At 38.3% G+C, this 21,842-nt stretch overlaps 1 protein-coding gene across 7 annotated transcripts in view; it reads right to left on the bottom strand.

Moving 5' to 3' along the window:
* The window catches only part of CARMIL1 (capping protein regulator and myosin 1 linker 1), a 281,411-nt gene that overhangs the window by 110,967 nt on the left and 148,602 nt on the right, over positions 1–21,842 (bottom strand). For all 7 annotated transcript variants that reach the window (XM_032462599.1, XM_032462600.1, XM_032462601.1 and 4 more), the window contains 4 exons: positions 18,426–18,514; positions 17,145–17,239; positions 8,098–8,184; positions 822–925 (listed from right to left, as the gene is read on the bottom strand). In XM_032462599.1, the coding sequence (XP_032318490.1) occupies positions 822–925; positions 8,098–8,184; positions 17,145–17,239; positions 18,426–18,514 (375 nt within the window). The remainder of the gene's footprint in view (positions 1–821; positions 926–8,097; positions 8,185–17,144; positions 17,240–18,425; positions 18,515–21,842) is intronic.

The raw sequence follows: 21,842 nt of genomic DNA, 5'->3' as shown, positions 1-21,842 counted from the left end.
GCTGTGGCAACATTCCCTGTCTTACAAGGGAAGTAAAACCAGAAGAGAAATGAGAATAAATTTCAGTGAGTTTTTCAGTCCCATGAAGCAACAGAATGTAAATGACAGTCTTTTGAAGGAATTCATGTGCTGTAGGCCCTGCTGGTAAGGGAGTATTTCTTCTAAATTCTACCCTGGTGACCAGAGGGGACCATTCACCCCATGTGGTGATGAGATCATACCTAACTCACTCTATCAGTAAGCCAAACATTTTTATTACTGATTCAGCTGCATGAAGAATCTTGTTATAATTGAAGGGAGACTGTTTGCCTTCACCCTCAAACCTTCAAGACTGGCCCCAGCTGATTCCTAACCCTCCCCTCTCTCTATTGTATTCATGGAATACGGGGCTAAAGTGAATCCCAATATCCCCTTTCAATCACAAGCTACTTAAAAAAAAAAAAAAAAAAGCCACCAGTCTTCCTACAATACTATTCCATGAAGAAATAATTCACTTTATGTTTCCAATCTTTCTTATCAGGCAAAGTTAACAGGTGCAATACTGTTTTGAAATGAAAACAAAATATTCCTTCAGAAAAAGTATTGTCAAAAAGAATTTAAACTTGAACAACCTTAAGTGAGGAAGAAAAAAAATCTATGTGACAGACTACATTTAATGAAGGAAGTCTCTAAAATACTTCATCATCTCATAAGTCAACGATTTTAAGGGGTCATGATGAGGGAGGTGCGGGAAAGTACGTCACAAAGTCCTGTTTAGAAATTAATCCAGGCTGATTAAGTCCAGCTTCTTTGAAGAAGGCAGTAAGGAAAAGAAAACCTACCGAGAGGTCATCTCCACGAAGGATGTTCCCTGAGAGGTCCAGATGGGTAAGGGTGGTGGCGGTCAACGGGTTGGCACTGAGTGACTGAAAAAGGCTGTTCACCCCTGCAACATCGAGAACATCCAGGCTCAACTGCTACTCCAGGGAACAAAATCAGGTTTGTGAGTTTCTATGAATGGTCCAGCTACCCCACCAAATTGCAGGACTGAGGTTAACCGTAAGCACCATCCCCAAAGGGTCTTCTGACATCTGCTCAGGAAGAACAGGTGAGTCACAGACACAACCAACTCACTGAGTAGGAGAAAGAAATGGAATCAACTTCATTTTGCTCCACTTCTAAGGATGCAGCCAGAAAGGATTCCACTTTGAAGTCTTAGAATGATGCAAGCAATTGAACTGATCATTTTTATCCTCCTCTTAATCCTGCCAGGTGATTCTTGACTCAGTGTACAGTATTTAAATGACACAGATGTAAATTCAGATACTTAAGTCTATTGAAAGTACCTGGAAGTTAATACAGGAATGTGCTCCTCTACTTACTGTATTACAGTCCAAGCCAGAATTTAGACTGAAATGGATTTTTACAAAGAGTGAAATAGATAAACAAGACTATATTGTATAGCAGAGGGAAATATACACAAGATCTTGTAGCTTACAGAGGAAAAAAATGTGACAATGAACATATGTATGTTCATGTATAACTGAAAAATTGTGCTCTACACTGGAATTTGACACATTGTAAAATGACTGTAACTCAATAATAAAAATGTTTAAAAAAAAACAAAGAGTGAGAAAATCATCTGTGCACAATGGAAGAAGCAATCAAAGGGAAAATAATTAACACTCTAGGCACTTTTTGTATACATAACACAAAGGGCTCAAGTTCAAGTCAACTGAAACAAACTGATAATATCACCTCAAAAAACAACAAATAAACACATGAGGAGGGTGAGATTGTTCTGTGAAAAGAGAGGTATGCTCTTCAGGACCCTGTTAGTCTGGCCCCCGTGGTGGGTAGATTTTCATCAGGCCACTTCAGAATGGAAGCCCAGAGGAGGCTGGTCCCTCACTGGTACACACAACATCACTTATGGTTATTCTTAAGATGACAGAGATATGGGATTTTGCAAAGCTCTTCATGTCCATGGCTCTAAATTGTGTATTTTGGAAATACGGCTGTTTTAAATTGGGTATACTTTTATAAATCATTTTGTTTTTGTTTTTCAGTAAAATTCTTCTTGAAAATCCCAACCTATCTTAACCATCCTAAAGGGAAACAGGGTTTTTTTTTTTTTGTCCCCACTTGGACAGAGCCTTGGGCAGGATAAGGGATGAGGGTCAGGCCAGAACCGGTCACGGCAGCAGGACCCAAGAAGGCACTGCAGGAAAAAAGAAAACAGCTGAGGGTTTGAGGTTTGAGTTCTCTGCTGCGAGTTCAGAGTGTTTCAGGAGTGATACTGAAGGGGTTATTATCTCATCCTCCTCCTTCAGAGTTACAAAGAACCAACTCCAGTGTGTGTCTGATGAAGGTTCCTGAGCTATTTCTCGAGGGTGAGTGTGCATTTGGGTTTGTAGAGAGAAGAATCAGAGGCAGAGAGGGGAAAATATTTTCCTTAAGTACAAGGAAAAATTTTTTGGCTATCAACTTAACATTTATTAAATTGCTCATACCACGTTTACAAAATGCTGGGGCTGGGGAGGTATATATAAGTAAGACCCATTCTTTGCCCTCAAAAAGTTCAAAGACCATCAGGAAAGAAACTAAATACACTCCAGGATGAAAAGCGAATGTTATACAAGGAATATTTATTCAATGCAACAAATCTTTATTTAAAGCCCACTGTATATTAGGTATGGGCTCTGAGACTTACCTAGATACTATCTTACCCTCTAAAAGCCAGTCCAGGGGGAGACACAGAGAGCTGAACAATCACAGCCTAGGGAGTTCAGTACTTGTATCAAAGAGGTAGGAAACAAGAGCTTGGCAATGAAGGAGGTGGAGAGTGGATTAACGACGTTAGATAAAAGGAAGTTGCAATGGCCCACAGAAAAGGTCAATTTCTGGAGGTAACATCTATGATTGTTTAAATGACCAGTTTCCTTCAGTTTGTCCTGTTATTGGCTGTATCCATGTATTTTTGTAATGGAATAATTGAGTCCAAGACATATGGGAAACACCAGACTCTCATCAAGAAAATCTTTTGTAAAATTATTTCTTTAGTGAGGTATAACAAAACTCAATAAATAAATTCCAAAATTAGAAGGTGAATTTAGTCTTGATAGCAAAACGCTCCATGGTAAGTGTGGGCACTTGGCAGTTAGCCAACACGTGAAGAGAACTGGGAGGGAAGCATGTTATGCACTCAGCTTCATGCTACTGAAACAGAATGAAGGATTTCCTCCCCCATCTCTTGAGCCCTTATCCACACAAGGTCTGTGTTAATAAGCACACGAATAGCAGGAAATTACAAAAATACAGGATGGAAAAAAATCAGGGCTCTTACAACCAAAACTACACACAGATTTTCATGCTAGTCTTGATTCTGGCTGTCTAGTGATTTTGACCGTTCTTCATATTTATTATTGGAGTGTTTACAGCTGGAAAAAGGTGGTACCAGATGGCCCTGCACTGACATAATCTGGCAACCAGCAGGACATTTACTAGAAATCCAGAAAACTATCACTTAGCTAACATCTGAGGAAGAGAAAGGGTATTTGGAGACAGTGTGGATGTCATGGAGAGATAAAAAAAAAAATCTGTGTTGAATTATGGAGCCATGGATATAAATGTTTTCATAGAACTAAAATATAAATGTTAGTCAAATTCAGCAAAAGCTTAAAACTGCAATTTAATCTGAGTTATTCTGAATCTGCAAACCTTTCAGATCCTTTGTGACAGTTTGCAAGAATACTAGAATCCTTTAAGAAATCAATTTAAAAAAAAAAAAGCAATATTTCAAGATATACATCTTAGAAAGGGCAACTTAAAATTCTTCGGGTCACATGTTATAAAACAATATTAATTCTCAAACACATTTTATTGCAGAGAACAGATAAAAGTGTTGATCTTTATTTGTGAAGGGTGTAGGGAATGCAGGCTGTCCTTACTCAGGAGGAAGCTGAGGAACCCAGCTTTGTCTGGGGAACCTCCCCACTCTCATCACACGAGGAGGGACAGGGACATCAGTGAATGGGGGGGTGCTGAGGTACCTCAAAACCCAAATTTGCCCTCAGGAGGATCAATGATCATCATATCCCTCTATTTGTTTTATAGTAATGAACAAATAAATTTAAATAAATAATCTTTTTTTTAAACTCTACCTTAAAAAAGACTTAGACCTGTGAAACACATGATAAATGACCAAAATTTTAATGTGTGGAGAATTCATATGAATAAAGAAAATAAACTAGCACTGTAAATAGAAGAGTAAGAAAGGAGGGGACCTAGCAGTTTCCTCCAAAAGAAATACAAGTGACCAAGGAACAAGATAGGAAAAGCTGCCTAAGCAGTAACTGAAGAAACTAAAATTAAAGTATCAGAACCCTTGTTGCTGTGCTTGAAAAACAATTTAAAAAGAGAATATGATCCACTGATGGTGAGAGTGTAAAGACAATTGTACAAAATATGTGGAGAACAACTCGACAACAAATATCAGAAAAAGCTTTTAAAAAAATTGTGCCAACTCTGATCTAGCAATTCTACTCACAGGAATTTCTCCTAAGAAGAAACTAACACATGACTGATAATTAGACACAGAAGTCACGTTAGCATTCTTTGCACTACTGAAGAATTTTAAATGATCCAAATGTACAACAGATCATTTAAATAAATTAGGGAATATTTGCATATGCTGGACTATCACAAAGCCATTGAAAGTGATCATGTTTTTACTGACACAAAAGATCACAATTATTACAGGGGTTGGGGGGAAGCTTACGCGATAGTAAGCACACTATAATTGCACATATACATTATGTAAATAAACTATGTACAGGCAGAAAACAGTATGGAAGGATGAGTACCAAACTGTCAACAGTGACAGCCTTGTGATGGTTTGGTACTAGCATTGCAAGTAATTTTTGCTTTCTTAATTATATTTTTCAGTGTCTTCTAAATCTTTACCATTAATATGTAATACACTGATAATCTACAGAAAATGGTTTTTGTAAAACCAACGTGCTGAAATAGAACAGCAAAAACATAAAGGAACCACACTTAGCTTTAAGATCTATAGATGACTGCAGGCATCAGGACAGAAAACACTGCCTCCTGGGGAAATCTTTCCCTTTGGAAAGTTACGTTTATGATTTAATCTTAAACGTGTGGTACAAATGTGTGCAAATAAAACCACAGGATGTATGGAACTAACCCCAATTTCAGACCACTCTTAGTATAACTGTATGGCCAAAAGAAAGTATGACTGGATGGATATAAAATCATTTTTGGACCGCTTTGCTTCATCTACTCATCCATGACACATTCAGTGAGAATTTGCAATGCGCCAGGTGCCAGGGACGCTGCAATGAATGAGGCAAAGCCCTCAGCAGCCAGAAACTCCCAGGCTAGGACACAACTGAAACACACTAAAATACAGGAATTTACCAAGTGCTGTGAAACCCTGAGAAAGGAGCACCGAGTTCTACTGTGCTGGGTGTGGTGAGAGAGGTTTTCTGAGGTTTCAAAAGCACATAAAAACATTACAGAAGAAGCAGCAAGGTGGGGAGGGGGAGCAGCGGGGAGAAGAAAAGGAAGATGGTGATGGGGGGGAGGGGTAGCATGCCCCTTTGTGCCAAAAACTACACTGTATGCATATTAACCCATTTAATCCCACCACCTCCGATGAAGTAGATACCTATATTTCCATATTACAAAGTAATTGAGGAACCAAGAGACTGTAGCAGCATATTCATAGTAAGTGAAAAAGTTAGGGTGGATTCAAGTCTGGGCAATCTGCTGGAGAACTGACAATCACTACACATACTGCCCTCAAAAGACAGTGATATATTTAAGGAGTGGCAAATTATCCAATTGAAGAAACTTTCATTAAACACCCACAATGGTCCGGGCACTGTGCCAGGTGCTGGAGACACGGAGATGAGAAACACAAGCAGCAAAGAGAGCCCCCTTGCAGTAGGGAAGACACAATATTTACACAATAGTGTTAGACGTGATCTAGAAGTAACACAAAGGAAAGAGTAATTGATTCTGTTGAGGCCTCAGGAATAGGATGACATCTCAGAAGAGATGATCACAGATGAAGTTTTTATAAAATAAACTGAAGCTCTCCAAGAATATTTGGAGATTTGTGAGATAATAGAAAATATATATTGGTCTCTGCCCCCATGCCCGTTCCCAGCACAGAGCTTCTAAAACCCTTGTGATTTTCTAGGTGATAAGAGCACTAGAAGCATCTCTTGTTCTAATATTTGTCTTTGACCCTGACCCTGACCCTGACACAGGTGTCCTAAAACTCCAATAAATTCCTAAGTGATAAGAGCATTAGGAGTATCTTTCGTGCTAGCGAGGCAACTCTGGGTGGGCTCCTGGATGTGGGCTGGTCACCAGAAAGAACAAGCCATGATGAGAAGCTTGGAATTTTCAGCCCCACCCCACAACACTTCTTCAGAAAGGGGAGAGGGCCTGAAATGCCGTTAATAATTGACCATGCCTACGTGACGAAGCCTCCATAAACATCCCAACAGCATGGATTCTGGACAGCTTCTGGGTTAATTAACACATTCCAACCAGGAAGGTTACGCACCCCAACTCCACAGGAACAGAAGCTCCTGTGCTCGGGACCCTCCCAGACCCCACCCTATGTATCTCTTCATCTGGCTGTTCACCTGCATCCTTTATCATATCCTTCAATAAACTAGCAAATGTAAGGAAGTGTTTCCCTGAGTTCTGTGAACCACTCTAGCAAATTAATCCAACCCAAGGAGCGGGTCTTTGGAACCTCTGATAACCTTGATTTGCGACTGTCTGAAGAGGTTGAGGGTGGCGGGGGCACAGCAGTCTCGTGGGACTGAGCCCTTAACCTGTAGGATTTGATATCATCTCCAGGTAGATACTGAGTTGAACTGTAGGACACCCAGCTAGTGTCGCAGGGAACTGCTTGGTGGGGGGGGGGGGGGGGGTGGAGGGCCTTCCATTTATCTGGTGATTGGAAGTGTCAGGACTGGAATGTTTTGTGTGAATAATGAAGGAGACACACAGGAAAGGGAAACACAGAAGGAAGGGAGAAACTGAGGTCTTCCCTACACCAGATGAAAAAAACTTCAAGCAGAATACGAAGCATGCACAAAGGCACAAGGTATGAAGGGATATTTCAAATATTATTACGGAGGTATTGATGTGGCAAAATAATAACAGAACTGGATAGATGAGAGGAGGGTGAGTGGAGGCAGGAAAGCACCTGGGGAAGGAAAGGCAATTTTCAGGACAGGAAATAGAGGGGGTAGAGCTACAGAGGTGACTGTGACAGGGCAGTCAGGCCCAGCCATTTTCTGCACAGCAGAGAGTCCATCTGACGGGGGGGGGGGGGGGGGGGCGCAATGCAGGGGGGAGGGGGGCCAGGCACAAGGAAGAGGGGACTGCTGATGTTCTTCCAAGGATGAACCAAGAGAAACACAAACAGTGGTGATCCTTTTTAACATATAGAAGTATTAAACCGCTATGCTGCGCACCTGGAACACAGTGTTGTACGTCAATTATACTTCAAAAAACAAACAAACAAAAGAACATTGCTAAATAAAAAACAAAACAACAAACACTACCAGCTGCCTCTAGGAATGTGAGCCAGGAGGCAGGAGGCAGCCAGGTGAGTATTCACTGACTCAGAGTTTAAAAAGCTGGAGACTGCAATGTATGCGTCAAAATTATTCTCTACTCTGAAAGCATTTCACTGCAAAACAGCAGAATTCCAAGTATGTAATTTCCTTGTCTTAAAACTGTCAGAGTACTACAATACATATACAGTGGACCCCTGAACAACACAGGAACTATCTGTATATAACTTATTGTCAGCTCTCTACAGCCACGATTCCTCCACTTCTGGGGATTCAACCAACCATGGATCGTGTGTACTATACAGTATTTACTACGGAAAAATATCCACATGTAAGTGGACCAAGGAAGTTCAAACCACAGTGTTCAAGAGTCAACTGTATTTTTAAATGCACATACATAACTGAGTAATAATTCTAACCATTTCAGGGAGCACGCTGCAGCAGAAATATTACAGACATAAAGTTAAGTAAATAAGACATACTGTACCTTTAGGTGACAATGAGGTTTTAGATAAATTTAAATATTTTAACCCCTTTGGGAGTTTGGCAAACTGAATACTTAAAGATGACACACCTGAGAAAGAAAGAAAAAAAAATGATTATTAGAATTTTCAAGTTCCTGGGATTGTATTTGTGTCACAATGCCTGAAAATTAACTTAAGTATGATTCAAATTTAAGTGATCACTTTTTCTTCCTAATATTAGACCTTGTTTTCTAATCATCTAACCATCATGCTTCCTTTTCTTTGTTTCACCACTACTCTCCTTTCCTATAGGGTAGAAAAGCATAACAAGTATCAAAACTTTACCATTAGAGATGTTTTTCTTTGGACCAAGTGTTATCCTCTCCTCATAGTCCTTTTTCAAATGCAAATACTCTTGGGAAGAATGATATAATTCTGCCTCCCTCTTCTTTTTAACCTGTCTTAATGAGTTGATCACTTTTCTGGGTGAGCAGATGCATGCTATTTAATTATTGCCAAGAAAAACAATGTGATATTAACTATTCAGGTAACAGCTTCCCTTTAGCATATGTATTCCAATATTTAATTGGCTTATGGCTAACAACCTCAGACAAAGCATCAGGCTTGTTCCAATTTCTTAAAGGTAGGTTTCATAACATAAAATAACTCCCAACGAATTTACAGTATTAAAAATCGGTCTCTAAATTTAATGGCCAGAGTGGGGCACCATGAATATCAGCTTATTCATCCAAAGACTGCAATGAATGTAGACTCCTTTCTGGTAGGAAATAAGTAATACATGAATGTATGCTCTTCCTATAGGTCCTTCAACCAACCTCCTGCTGCACCTAAGTTATCACCCCCCAGGGGCATGTTTTGGGGAAGAATCCTAAAACAGTTTTAACCATATGGTCCCACAGACTGAGTCTCAAACCACAGGCACCAATAAGTTTGTAAAAATTCATTATAAGGTAAAAACTTGGGATCTACGGACTTTTCTGAATGTACATTATTCGTCAATGGAAAAAATTACTTCAAAAAATTAGGTATGGAAGATAAAAGAGGAAAAAAACCTCTAACTGTGGGTATTGCAGTGACTTTTTAGATACAACACCAAAGGCACAGTCCATGAAAGAAATCATCGGTAAGCTGGGCTTCATTAAAATTGAAAAGTTCTGCTCTGCAAAAGACAATGTTGAAAGACAGGACAAGCCACAGACTGAGAGGAAATCTTTGCAAAAGGCACATCTGATAAAGGACTGTTATTCAAAATATACAAAGAACTCTTAAAACTCAACAGTAAGAAAATGAACAAGCTAGTTTTAAAATAAGCCAAGACCTTAACAGACATCTCACCGAAGATAGACAGATGGCTAATAAGCATATGAAAAGTTGCTCCACATCACTGTCATCAGTTAAAACAACAATAAGATACTACTAGACGCCTATTAGGATGGCGAAAACCTGGAACACTGACAATACCAAATGCTGGCCAAGATGTGGAGCAAGAGGAATTCTCATTCATAGCTGGGGAGAATGCAAAATGGTATGGCCACCTTGGAAGACAGTTTGGTGGTTCCTTACAAAACTAACCATATCATTACTGTGTGAGCCAGCAATCACATCCCTTGGCATTTACCCAAAGAAGTTGATAACTACATGAAATTCTGGAAAAGGCAAAACTATAGAGACAGTAGAAAGATCAGTGACTGACAGGGGTTGGGTGTGGGGTGGGGGCATGAGGAGGAGGATAAATTGGTACAGAATTTCTCGGGCAGTGAAAATACTCTGTATAAAGCTATAGTGATGGGTGCTTGTTATCACACATTTGTCTCATCCCACGGGTTGTACAACACCAAGAGTGAACCCTAGTGAAAACTGTGGACTTCCTTGATGATATGTATCATGGTAGGGTCATCAATTGTAACAAATGTATCACTCTGGTGATGGATACTGATAACAGGGGAGGCTCCCCATTTGTAGGGACAGGGATTATATGGGAAATCTCTGTAGTATCTTCTCAATTTTGCTGTGAACCTAAAACTAACCTAAAAAAAATTAAGTCTCTTTTAAAAAATTAGGTATGTAAGAGGGAAGGCTCTCAGAGTCTTACTTTAATTATGAGTAGAAGAGTTATCATTGCCTACTCTTAACCGATTCTTTCATGTCTTTTTTCACTTAGCAAAGTATATGCTACTACAATGTTAAAAAAAAATTGTGTATCTCCAAATCATGCTAAAAATATCACTAGATCAAAGTTAAAACCTACCACTAAACTTCAAACTTATTGCACTCAGGTTGACTTGAGTTGTTCTGCTTTGTTCTTTGAGAAGATGGTAATTTTTAAACTGTCAATATTTTCTTTTGTGTCAGACACACCTGTAACATCATGTAAAACTATAAATGCCTATACTTAAATGCAAGGCCAGAAAGGAACAATTTTTTTATGCTACTGGTGACACCCATCCATCTGTTCATTCCTTGATCATAAACTTTCTTTTTAAAAGGAAGGTAGATGAAAATCCAAAAGGATTTTTCTCTAGAAATAGAACTATCAAACCCTAAGTAGTGAAAGTAATAAAAAGTGAACTCCTAAATTAGAATAAAGGTGAAGACAGTCAGGTTTGATAATTCACCAAAAGGAAAAAGCAGGACTAAAGGTAAACAGGATTAAAGGTAAAAAGAACCAAAGACACAGATACAAGATTGTCCGGTTCAAGTATTTTTTATCTAATTCTACACTAAGTTCCTAGCTTCTTTCTTTCTTGACAAAAATATTTTGTTTCAGTTTCCTAGGCAGCCACAAGTCATAAATACATGATAGTTCTTTTTAAAGAGACACCCTTGTTAAGTGCTAATGGAATGAAAGGCCTAACTGGAGTTTGTACTGTTCATTTTTTTTGAAAATGAAAAAACTAAATTGATTTCTGATAAAACAGATTATGACACAAAGGGCCCTCCACTCCGGGAGACGTCAGAAATGGGATCTTGGCAACATGAATAAACTGAGGGCGGCTGGCAGCCAAAATCTTAGGAAAAAACAAAACAAAACAAAACACTTAACCTGCCCTGTACTTTCTGAAGCTAGTTACTCAATAGTGTCATGGAAGAAACTGATCATCAAGAAAACATTTCCTCACAAAGAAAGGACCGAGGAGACTTTTCAACTTTTGGCCAAAAGTATTCGATTCTGCCCCAAAAATAAAACAAAACTTAGCCTTTAGAGCTGTGACTCAAAACAAAATTTATCACCCAAAGCTTTCATTTGGAGACTTAACTAGATGAATAACCCTTCCTGTGATTTATTTTTGTTTTAGTATGTGTCAAATTTAGAAGAAAATAATGGTCTCATTTTTATTTCTCCTCTCAAAATGAAACTATTACAGCTCCTTCTGCTTTGAAATATTTATGACTAATAAAAAAAGTAATTATAAAATGTTTAGTATTATAATTGACCATCTGATGTTATTCATTTACAAAGACAGGAAATTAAATTTGATGCTTCAGATTTAACCCATTAATCATGCATGTACTTAAAGCCCTATGACAGAAACATATAAAACTCTAACACTTTGATATTCTAGAAACAGTATGATTCACATGGTAGGAAAAAAGGGTTTAAGATAAGTACTCATTAATTGAAAGTGTAATACTAGTAATTTAATAAAATCCAGTCTATGGAGTTCTAGCAAGATGATACAGGGAAACAAAAAGCCTCCTTCTTGTCTGTTAGAAAGCACATAGATTTGAACATTGTAGATGTTAGAACACAGGTGAAAGTAAAACCTTTAGATTTCTACTAATTCCTATGGAGAGGTCAGAAACACTAAAAAAACTAAATTAATAAAATACAATAGAATATTTCCATTTCAAAAATCAGGCTGAGAGAAAGAGATTCAAGAACTAGGAATACAGAAAATAAAAGACCAGTGGAAAAAAACAAGGTCAACATGCTTAATTTTTGAAAGCCCTAAAATTCCAATCTATGCAGTTTTTTTAAAAAATTGTTTTCCCTTGTATAACCACAAAAGTATCAATTAAATATGAAATCATAACTCTCAAGAAAAGTACTTTCTCGTTGGTAGCTGTCATGCAGAAACCTGGCATCTGGCATCTTTAAATATCAAAGTGATTATTTAAGATTTATTGATGTGCTATGGAATAAGCCAACGTTTTCCAGATCGCATACTCAAAATTATTTCCTTCCACTTCCAAAGGAAATCTAGACAGCCAAATCAGAAAATCCGAACCATAGTAGAAGAGACTGATCAATTGATTACTCGGGGAATCCTCGACAGGAGTCTGAACAATTAGTGTTAGGTATGACTCTGCAAGCTTTTCCAAATGATGTAAACACTGTTTCCTCATTTATAAAAGGGAAATAATAACATTTGCACTATTTAACTTCACAAGACTACTGTATGAATCAAATAAGGTGGTAAAAGTTGACATTTTTTAGTGCACAGTATGTGACAGGCTATTCTTATAGCTTTTGTGTGTTATCTCATTCAATCCTTGGAATGCCGTTATGTGGTAGGTGCTATTATTATTTTAAAGATGAGGAGTCTGAGGTTTAGAGAAGTTAGGTAACTTGTCCAAGGAAACTCAGCTAGAAAGTGGCAAAGCCCAGATTGGAGCCCATGTATTCTGACTCCAGAACCCACAGGTACACACTGAGATGTGGAAGATCTATATAGCACCCCAAAATGTAAGCTGCAATTCCAGAATCTACTCTTCTTGTCTTATTTAGAAGATCATATCTAAGTCACCACCAGGTGGGTGGGAAAAAAATATTTGGATGCTTCAGGTCAACATTTCCCCAAAAAAAACACTCCCAAGACAGGATTCTAAATCATCTTTAAACAAAATAATCAAATTTAGGACAAAGCGAAGGGAAGAAATAAGGACAGACATTCCTGACAAGGCTAAGATCCTAAAATTTAGGGTAACTGAGAAGGGTAACTAAGAAGAAGAGAACATGGAGTTTGTAACATTTAGGGAAGGAAAGCGTGTGAAATGAGCAGAGAGAGAAGAGCTGTATTCCCCGAAAACACTCAACTTGGATCCAAAAATTCATCAGATCCAATGGATTAGTCATGAGGCAATGACTGAAACACCTGGTTCAGATACTAGGTCAGTCCAGAGGACTAGTTAATAAAGTTCAGCTAGAGCAAGGACATTCAAGCTTTTTCTACCATGACCCACTTAAAGAAATAGATGAGACAGCGTGATGTAGGAACCTCATACCAAAATAAACACACACACACATATTAGGAAACTAAAACCCAAGCTTTCCTGAACACGTCACTCTATTTTCTATTCTGTACTATTTCTTCTTTTTTTAAAAGAAATGCGTCTTCTGAACTATTAAACTGATTTCATGGGAAGCTAATGGGTCTTTTCATATGATGTGGAAACACACTGGGTCAGAAGGCCAAGAGCGAGCTGGGGAACAGGCCTGGCCCTGCAGACAGGACAAGAGCTTGGTGTGTGGTCTGGTCACTGCCTTGGTGGCTCTTTCAGAGAGAGAGAGAGCAGGGCATCTCTCATTTGAAGCACTACTCACACACGCTACACCCCTGCTTCCTAAATCACACTTCAACCTCCTCCCATACATGCCCCGTGACACTGCCTGTCCTTTGCACATGAACATGACAAGGTGACGGCGCTGTAAGTATCAGGGACTTGTTGCATCATTTGTACCACAAAGCAAGGAGATAAACTCTCTCTCTGAGAGTTTCCAAAAAAGTCCCTGGGAGGATGGTTCAGGTGCAAAATCCGATTCCACTTGGTGTTTAAATTCCTCAGAATTCTGGCCTGCCAAACTGCCTGGTGTTTCTTTGAGTTTCCTTGTAAATAATCTTCCCTGGCTCTGTCTCTTTTCTAGACTACACAATTCAGTTACAAAACTCATTCCCCCGTGCTTTTGATTGTTTTCAGTGGAAAAGCTCAGAAACCAAAGTCATGAGAATGTTTCCCTATTTTGAAATTCCTATCAGTATTTTACACTCAGTTGGATTTCTTGTGGGATTTCCATCCAGGAGCAGAAAGGCTATCAATCATCTTCAGACAGTTCACCTGGATGGAGAAAACCTATAAAGAATTTGTGTTTGGGAGGTTCAGTCCCAAGAGTGGAGAAAGGTGGGAAACATGGGTGCTAGCAGCTGTCCAAGAATGCTGGGGAACACAGCAACAGAGGCACCTAGAAGGGGCAGAAACACGGAAAGTCCTAGCTTGAGAAAGTATTTGCAGGAGTGTCAAAACTTGAGCGTATGTGTATGTATGACTGAACTATTATGCTGCACACCAGAAATTGACACAACATTGTAAACTGACTATATTTCAATTAAAAAAAAAAGACTCAATTTAAAAAAAGCAAAAACAAAAACTTGAGTGTATGTGAGCAGAAAACACCCTGGAGAGGAAAGCATCCTTGGAATGATTCATGGTTCTGACATCTGTGAGTGGGCTGCAGGTAGGTCAAAAGATCACCTACAAAATTAGGTCACCAAGGTAGGAATGTGGACGGAAAAAGCAGGGAAACGTCAGCTCTGAACACTCTTTTCTGACTCCACACAAAAGAAGTCTCTAAACTGTGCCGTGGTTTTCAACTGCAATGAAAAAAACCACCAAAGGGAATTAGAGTAAATGAAAGCAGACTCAAAATTCAAAGAAAATATTTACTGATTATGTATAAGGTCTTAGATGCGGTGTCTTAGGAGGTGAGCGAGAATGAGGGACAAGGAGTAGGGATGAGAATTACACTGGGGGAGAAACGCCCTCATCTGACTACAGCACAGCAGAATGAAGTGTGTGCTGTCACAGAAGTTTTCACTGAGGGCAAGGGTCCAACAGGTAACACTAACTTGAGCAGCAGGCTGTCCGGTAGGGCTGCACCCCAGAGGAACTTGACAGAAAAGGAGATGAAGGGCCTGAGATACATCCTTCCCACACAATCTCCCAAACCCAAACACTAGGAGAGGTCTTTAGGGTCTGGTTACTCTTACTGAACATGATGTTTTTGAGGTTCAGCCATGCCACGCAGTATCAGTGCTTCATTCGTTGTCTCGTACTGCTGGGTAGGGCTCCACTGTACAGATACACCACACTTTGTTTATCCCCTCACCAGCGATGGGCATTGGGGTTTTTTCCACTTTGGGGCTATCAGGCAGAGCACAGCTATCAACAGTCATTTCACAAGTCTTTGTGTGGACAGATGTTTCATTTCTCTTGGGCAATACCTAGGAGTGGTATTGCTGGGCCATACAGCAAATTTGTGTTCAACTTTTTAAGCAACTATCTAACCAGAATCCAAAGAGGCTGCACCATTTTATACCCCCCTCTAGTAATGCATGAGTTCCCGTTTCGCACATCCGCTCCAAGACTTACTTTGGTTATAGCCAAACTACTGGCTGTGAAGTGGTATCTCAATGTAGCTGGAATTTGCATTTCCCTGATGACTAAGGAGTGTCCCTTCCCAGTCTACTGCACTCTGGATTTCACGTCCTTAGGTAGCTGCATTTAACAACTACTGATTTCGTCCTGTCAGTAGATAAATATGTCTGAGTCCCTTCCGTCTTAAAAACAAAAGCAAAACAGCCTTCCTGTCTATAAAAGATGATCTACAGTTTCCATTCTGTTATATTCACCTCTTTGTAGCATTTGACCAAGGGAGAGAACACTTGTTTTTCCTAAAGAAGATACTAAACCCCAGAGAAGCTTCTATTCCAGGGAGATGTCCCCATCATTTTCAGCTTTGCCTTCTATATCTAGAAGAGTGTCTTTCATGTGATCTAGTGCTCCAATTCAGTCTCAACCTTCCCTTAGATTAACTACTTCAAATGCTGTGAAAGTTCAGCTTCAAATGTTTGCTTGAATACCACACAGGTATCTTTTTCAATAAAGAACAATGTCAATATCAGGAACAAAAAAGCAGAACTGAGTGTCTCTATCAGTATCTTCAGTTTACTTTAATAATTAATCCTCATCAAATATGTAACATCGCAAGATGAAAGGCCCTTATTCAACAGAGCTGGAAAACATCTGCAACAGATAATGAAAATAAAGTGTTCCCTCTAGAGATAAAGCTATAATATATATATTTCTTCTTAAACCTCGCCCATCAGTGTTCTCCTACTGAGAATTCAAATTCTCAAGTTTCACTCCCTAAACCTGACTCGTCCCTCTACTCATGCAAACGCTTCAACGAAACCATCTTTCGCCTCATCAAGAAATCTAGCCCTTCAACTTCTCTCTGTTCTCACATTGAAGTCTTGTTAAATACTAAGACATTTGTGATAGGGAGAATTGTAAGACGGTCCCCAAGATTCCTGCCCCACCCTGGTAACACATCCTATAAAATTTCCTCAAGTGTGTGGGGCAGACCAATGAATATGATGGGATATCATGGATGTGATTAGGTTACTAATCAGTTGACCCTGAGTTGATCAAAAGGGAGACTGTCCTGGGTGGGTCTGACCCAAACAGGTGAGCTGTCTAAAAGGAGGGGTCCACATGGCAAGGACCTGAACACAGCCTCCAGGTGCTGGGAGTGGTCCCAGCCTGGCAGGGAATAAGAAAATGGTGACCTAGTCCTACAGTCTCAGGAAATTAATTCTGCCAACAACCAATGTGCTTGAGGAAGACCCCACATCACAAATAAGATCAAAGTCCAGCTGACAACTTGATTTCAGCCTCAGAAGGCTGAGGAGGGAATCCAGCTAACCTGTAGCCAGACTACTGGCCCAAAGAAACTGTGTGATAATAGATCCATGTCATCTTAAGCTGCCACATTTGTGGTGATTTGTTACGTGGCAAAAGAAAACCAATACAACTGTTTAAAAATAATATCCTCATTTGTATCACTTCAAAAATAGTTCATCAGATAATAAAATTTTAGCATGAGTATTTTCACCAAAGGGTGGAAAGACTCAGAAGCCAACAAGAGCATCAGCAGCACTTATAGCATAATTACAACAAAGCCTTTTACTATTCTTCAGGCATGGCTAAATTAAAACGCCCTAATCCTCTCATAATTCCAACATCAATGGTCACATAAATGCTCCGGTACCTCGATCCTCCAGTGGGTTGCCAGCAAGGTTAATCGTGTGGAGTCCTGAGTTGGGATTATGTGCCAGAGCACTGGCCAGTTTTTGTGCAAAATCTCTGCAAGTCAACAAAACAATAAGATTAAATAACATAAAAATGTAAAACTGCTAGAATCAAACACTTAACACTAGAATAGCTAGGGTGAAATCTAAAAAGAGAGACATGTTCTTTACAATAATAATCTACATATTATTTATTTGTTAAGAACCAATCTATTTACACTAGCACATATCCTCATTAGAGAATCTGTAAAGCCATAGCTAGAATATGGCTCATCTTGATTAGTCAAAGCCTCATTCAAAAGAAAATATATAGCTGCCCCTTTAAAGACACATTGCAGAATGCTATTAATGGTATTATGTAGCCCCTCCGTAACTTAAAAAACAAATTCTGAACTGAATCTGCTTTTCATGAAAAAGGCAATAGGTTTTTCCCTCTGTCAGTTCTAATTCCATGCAATACTCATGAATGCAAAACTGATTGCCCTAATCATCGAATTTAAAGGCTACGGTTGCTAGCACCATATTTTAACAAAAATCAAAATCACTATCTTAGGTATGTGGGACTTCACGCACCAAGTGCCATGATTACGAAACTGGCAACCCTCCTTGCTTAGTAACAGAACAGTCTTTACCCCAGCGGGTTCAAAGCTGCATGCTCCTAGTGAGGCTAAGGTATTGATTACTGATCCACTGGATGAAGACTATTTACATGTGAATTTGAAAAAAAAAAAAAAAAAAAAAAAAGGAGAGAAATGGCTAAAACAGATCAAAGCAAAGCAGTACAATCATAATTAAATGTGTTACTACTATGACTTCCATTAATGATACTAATTAAACCTAACACATAGTATCTATAATATGAAAAATATTTTTCAAAGCACACACGTGTTAATTCATTTATCCTTACAACTGTAAAGAAAGCACTCTTATTCTCTCCAGTTTAAAGAAGAGACTGAGGCACAGAAAACTGAAACAACGTGCCCAGAGCCATGAGGCATCTGACTCAAGGGTCCGTGCTCTTAACCACCATACTATATACCCTCAAAAATATCATCAGAGACAATTGTCAATGATGTTATAAAATCCCTGACCTTATGACAATGATGAGGATCACAGGGATTTTTTTTGAGAAGGGAAAACACTATATGTAAGTGGCCCAATTGTTTTTTTCAAAACTACATATTAATTTCAGAGGAAATGACAAAAAGTTTTAAAATTCATATATTCAAGAAAATACTCACGTTCTAAGCCCAGCGTTTTCCAACACCAATTCTTCCAGTCGATTGGACCTACTCACCACCCTCAAGATTTGTTCACAGACATCAGTGGACTGTAACAGAAAATATGCAGTGACCATGTTGTAAGCCTAAAAACAACCTCACCTCATTGTTATAAATCTATGCAGAAGCAAAGCTGTAGTTTAAAAAAAATCACTCAGTCAGTCAACAAACTATGACTCAACATCTACTACTACACACCATCATGATGAAGGTCCTGGGAATACAACACATAAAGGGCAAAGTCCCTGCCTTCAAGAGTGCACCATCCGGCAGGCAATCAGACGAGAAGGAAATATACAATGAGGACAGAAAAACTAAAGGCCACTTTGGTAGTGCTATGGGCCCACAGAGGCGCATCTCACCCCATCCTGGAAAACCAAAAGGAATTCCCAAGAATGTGATATTCAAAATAACTCAAAACTGAGTGGTTGAGATGATGGTGATGACGCTGACAATGGAGATCTCTTTCCTGAGCTCCTGACAAATGCCAGACCCTGCGCTAAGCTCTTCATGTGTATTTCATTATCAAACTGTTAATGAGGTATTATTACTCCCTTTTTATAGTTAAAAAAACAGATTTAAAGATGTCATGTATTTTGAAAGGGACGCTGAATAACTACCTGATATACATTAAGTATTACAATGTTCCCACCAGTAGTCTCTAAACAAGGGTAAAGTAATAAGAAAGACTTCAATAAATATATGGTCTCTTATGTTAATAAACATCATGTTCACAAAAATTACATAGTTGTAAACTTACATCTGTCAAAATATTTTAAATGCTTAGGATATAATGTTAGATGAAAATGGATAATTAAAATGAAATGTTTAATAAAGATTACAACAATTAAAATGGCTTGTGTATACAGAAGAAGTATTGAGGGGACTATGAAAAATGAAGAATTGTGCCCTGATAGAACTGTGCATAATTTTTTCTTTTAAATTTTTTTATTAATGTTTTATATTTAGTTATATCCTGCCTTATTCCAAAACTAATTTAAGGTAGCTCCTGACCTTAAAATTATCCACACATTAGTGATTTTTAAGTGCCATTATTACTTAGGGTCTTTTTAAATCCTTTATGTTAAAAAAAAAAGAAAAGAAAAATCATTTTCTGTGTGTCATGGCATACAATAGTCAAAGCAGTTTCTTTTTTTTAAAGTACCACATAAAAATATTACAGTTCTTTATCAAATCATAAATATCCAACTGGATTAACCATAACTAGAACAGTATAAAATGTAGCAGAAGTTCTCCAGTCACGTAGACTTTAGAAAAACTGGCTTGGAAAACCGCAAAGTCCCACAGCATTTAAGGCTCTTGTAATTATTACGTGCTGTTTGATTCCATTGGGTCTATAACGTTGCTATCACAATATTCCTGGATTTCTAATGTGTCTCACATTGATGAGGGGAGAGGAAAATTAATTCCAAGTGACCTGATGCCTATAATTTATATTATGCTGATGGGGGTGATTTTCAAAACGGTGACCCCTTATCAGTATAATTCTTTGCCTTACAATATACAGCCAGGGGAACTGAGCTTATTCTGTGTTGCCATGATAAAAAGTGATTACTCAGACATGTTTTTGTCAAGATTATTCTGATCTCTAGAAACAATCCATGGTATCATTACCTTTCCAGGGCGACCTCAGAGCATCCAGAAAAGTAATTTACCAAAGCCAAGCTATGAAGTAGGACTTTCATTTACCCATTGGGCATAATTACTGTAATAAAAATGTATTTTAAAAATGTATGGGAAGTGTGCCCAACTTTTCTTGAAGATGCCAGTAGGGGAGAGGTGCAACGAGTTATTCATGATCTCATTAATTCTGCTACTTTTTATTAAGTGCCAACTATATGAAAAGCATTATTTGCTACACCAAACACTATATATAGTGATGAATATTTTAAAGACATACACACACAACCTAGATACTAAATAAAACGTCACCATTATGGTCATCTTCCTCAAACGTCAACTGCATGTTTAGCACTCTGCTCACTGATTTAGGGAAAAATTTTTTAACAAATTAATACAATGATTCTCCACGAGCATGTATTCAGTTAAAAATCAAATGTGTGGTATAAAAACTAGACAAATCACTATAAAATAACAAATGAGCTAGCTCAAAATAAAACAAATATGGAAATTTGGAACTAGGAGGAACCACATATATCATCCAGCCCAATCATCATTTTAAAAAGATTTAAAAAGACCCAGTGATGCTCACTGACTTAGCTAAATTATAAAACTGAGTTGAGCAAGACCCCAATTCTATTGCTATTTTATTGAGTACAGAATAGTGGGACAGAAATTTGGTCCTAATTGTATATTTGGCATATTAAAAAAAAAATCCCTCTATCCTTCTATTCAAAGTTGGAATAATGACTGCAAACCGGCTTCAGAAGGTCAGCATAAAACATGTAAGTTATATTTTTCCTGTGGTACCTTAAGCACAGGAGACTTTTATTGAGCTAGGCTTTTTTTTTTTAAATTGAATTATAGTTGATTTACAACGTTGTGTTAGTTTCTGGTATACAGTATACTGATTCAGTTATGCATATATATATCCTTTTCATAGGCCTTTTCAATATAGCTTATTACAAGATATTGAATATAGTTCCCTATGTTATGCAGTATGACCTCATTGTTTATCTATTGTGTATAGTAGTGTGTATCTACAAATTCGGAACTCCCAAAATCTCTTTCCCCCAGTAACCATAAGTTTGTTTTCTACGTCTATGTGTCTGTTTCTGTTTTGTAAATAAGTTCATTTCTTTTTCTTTTGTTTTTTTAGATTCCGCATGTAAATGATCTCATATAGTAGTTTTCTTTCTCTCTCTGACTTACTTCACTTAGTATGATAATCTCTAGGTCCATCCATATTGCTGCAAATGGCATTATTTCATTCTTTTTTATGGCTGAGTAGTATTCCACTGTATGTGTTTTGTGTGTGTGTGTGTGTGTGTGTATAAATATATATACCACAACTTTTTTTATCCAGTCACTTGTTAATGGACATTTAGGCTGTTTCCATGTTTTGGCTATTACAAATAGTGCTGCTATGAACATTGGGGTGCATGTATCGTTTTGAATGTCTCCTCCAGATAAATGCCCAGGAGTGGGATTGTTGGATCACATGGCAAGTCTATTTTTGGTTTTTTAAGGAATCTCCATACTGTTTTCCTTAGTGACGGCACCAAACTACATGCCCACCAACAGTGTAGAAGAGTTCCTTATTCCCTACATCCTCTCCAGCATTTATTGTTTGTAGATGTTTTAATGATGGCCATTCTGACCAAAGTGAGATGATACCTCATTGTAGTTTTGATTTGCATTTCTCAGATAATTTGAGCTAGGAGCAATGTTAACAGC

Source organism: Camelus ferus, chromosome 20 (genome assembly GCF_009834535.1).
Source record: "Camelus ferus isolate YT-003-E chromosome 20, BCGSAC_Cfer_1.0, whole genome shotgun sequence".
NCBI classification, from domain to species: domain Eukaryota; kingdom Metazoa; phylum Chordata; class Mammalia; order Artiodactyla; family Camelidae; genus Camelus; species Camelus ferus.
This window is presented reverse-complemented; position numbering and strand designations above follow the sequence as displayed.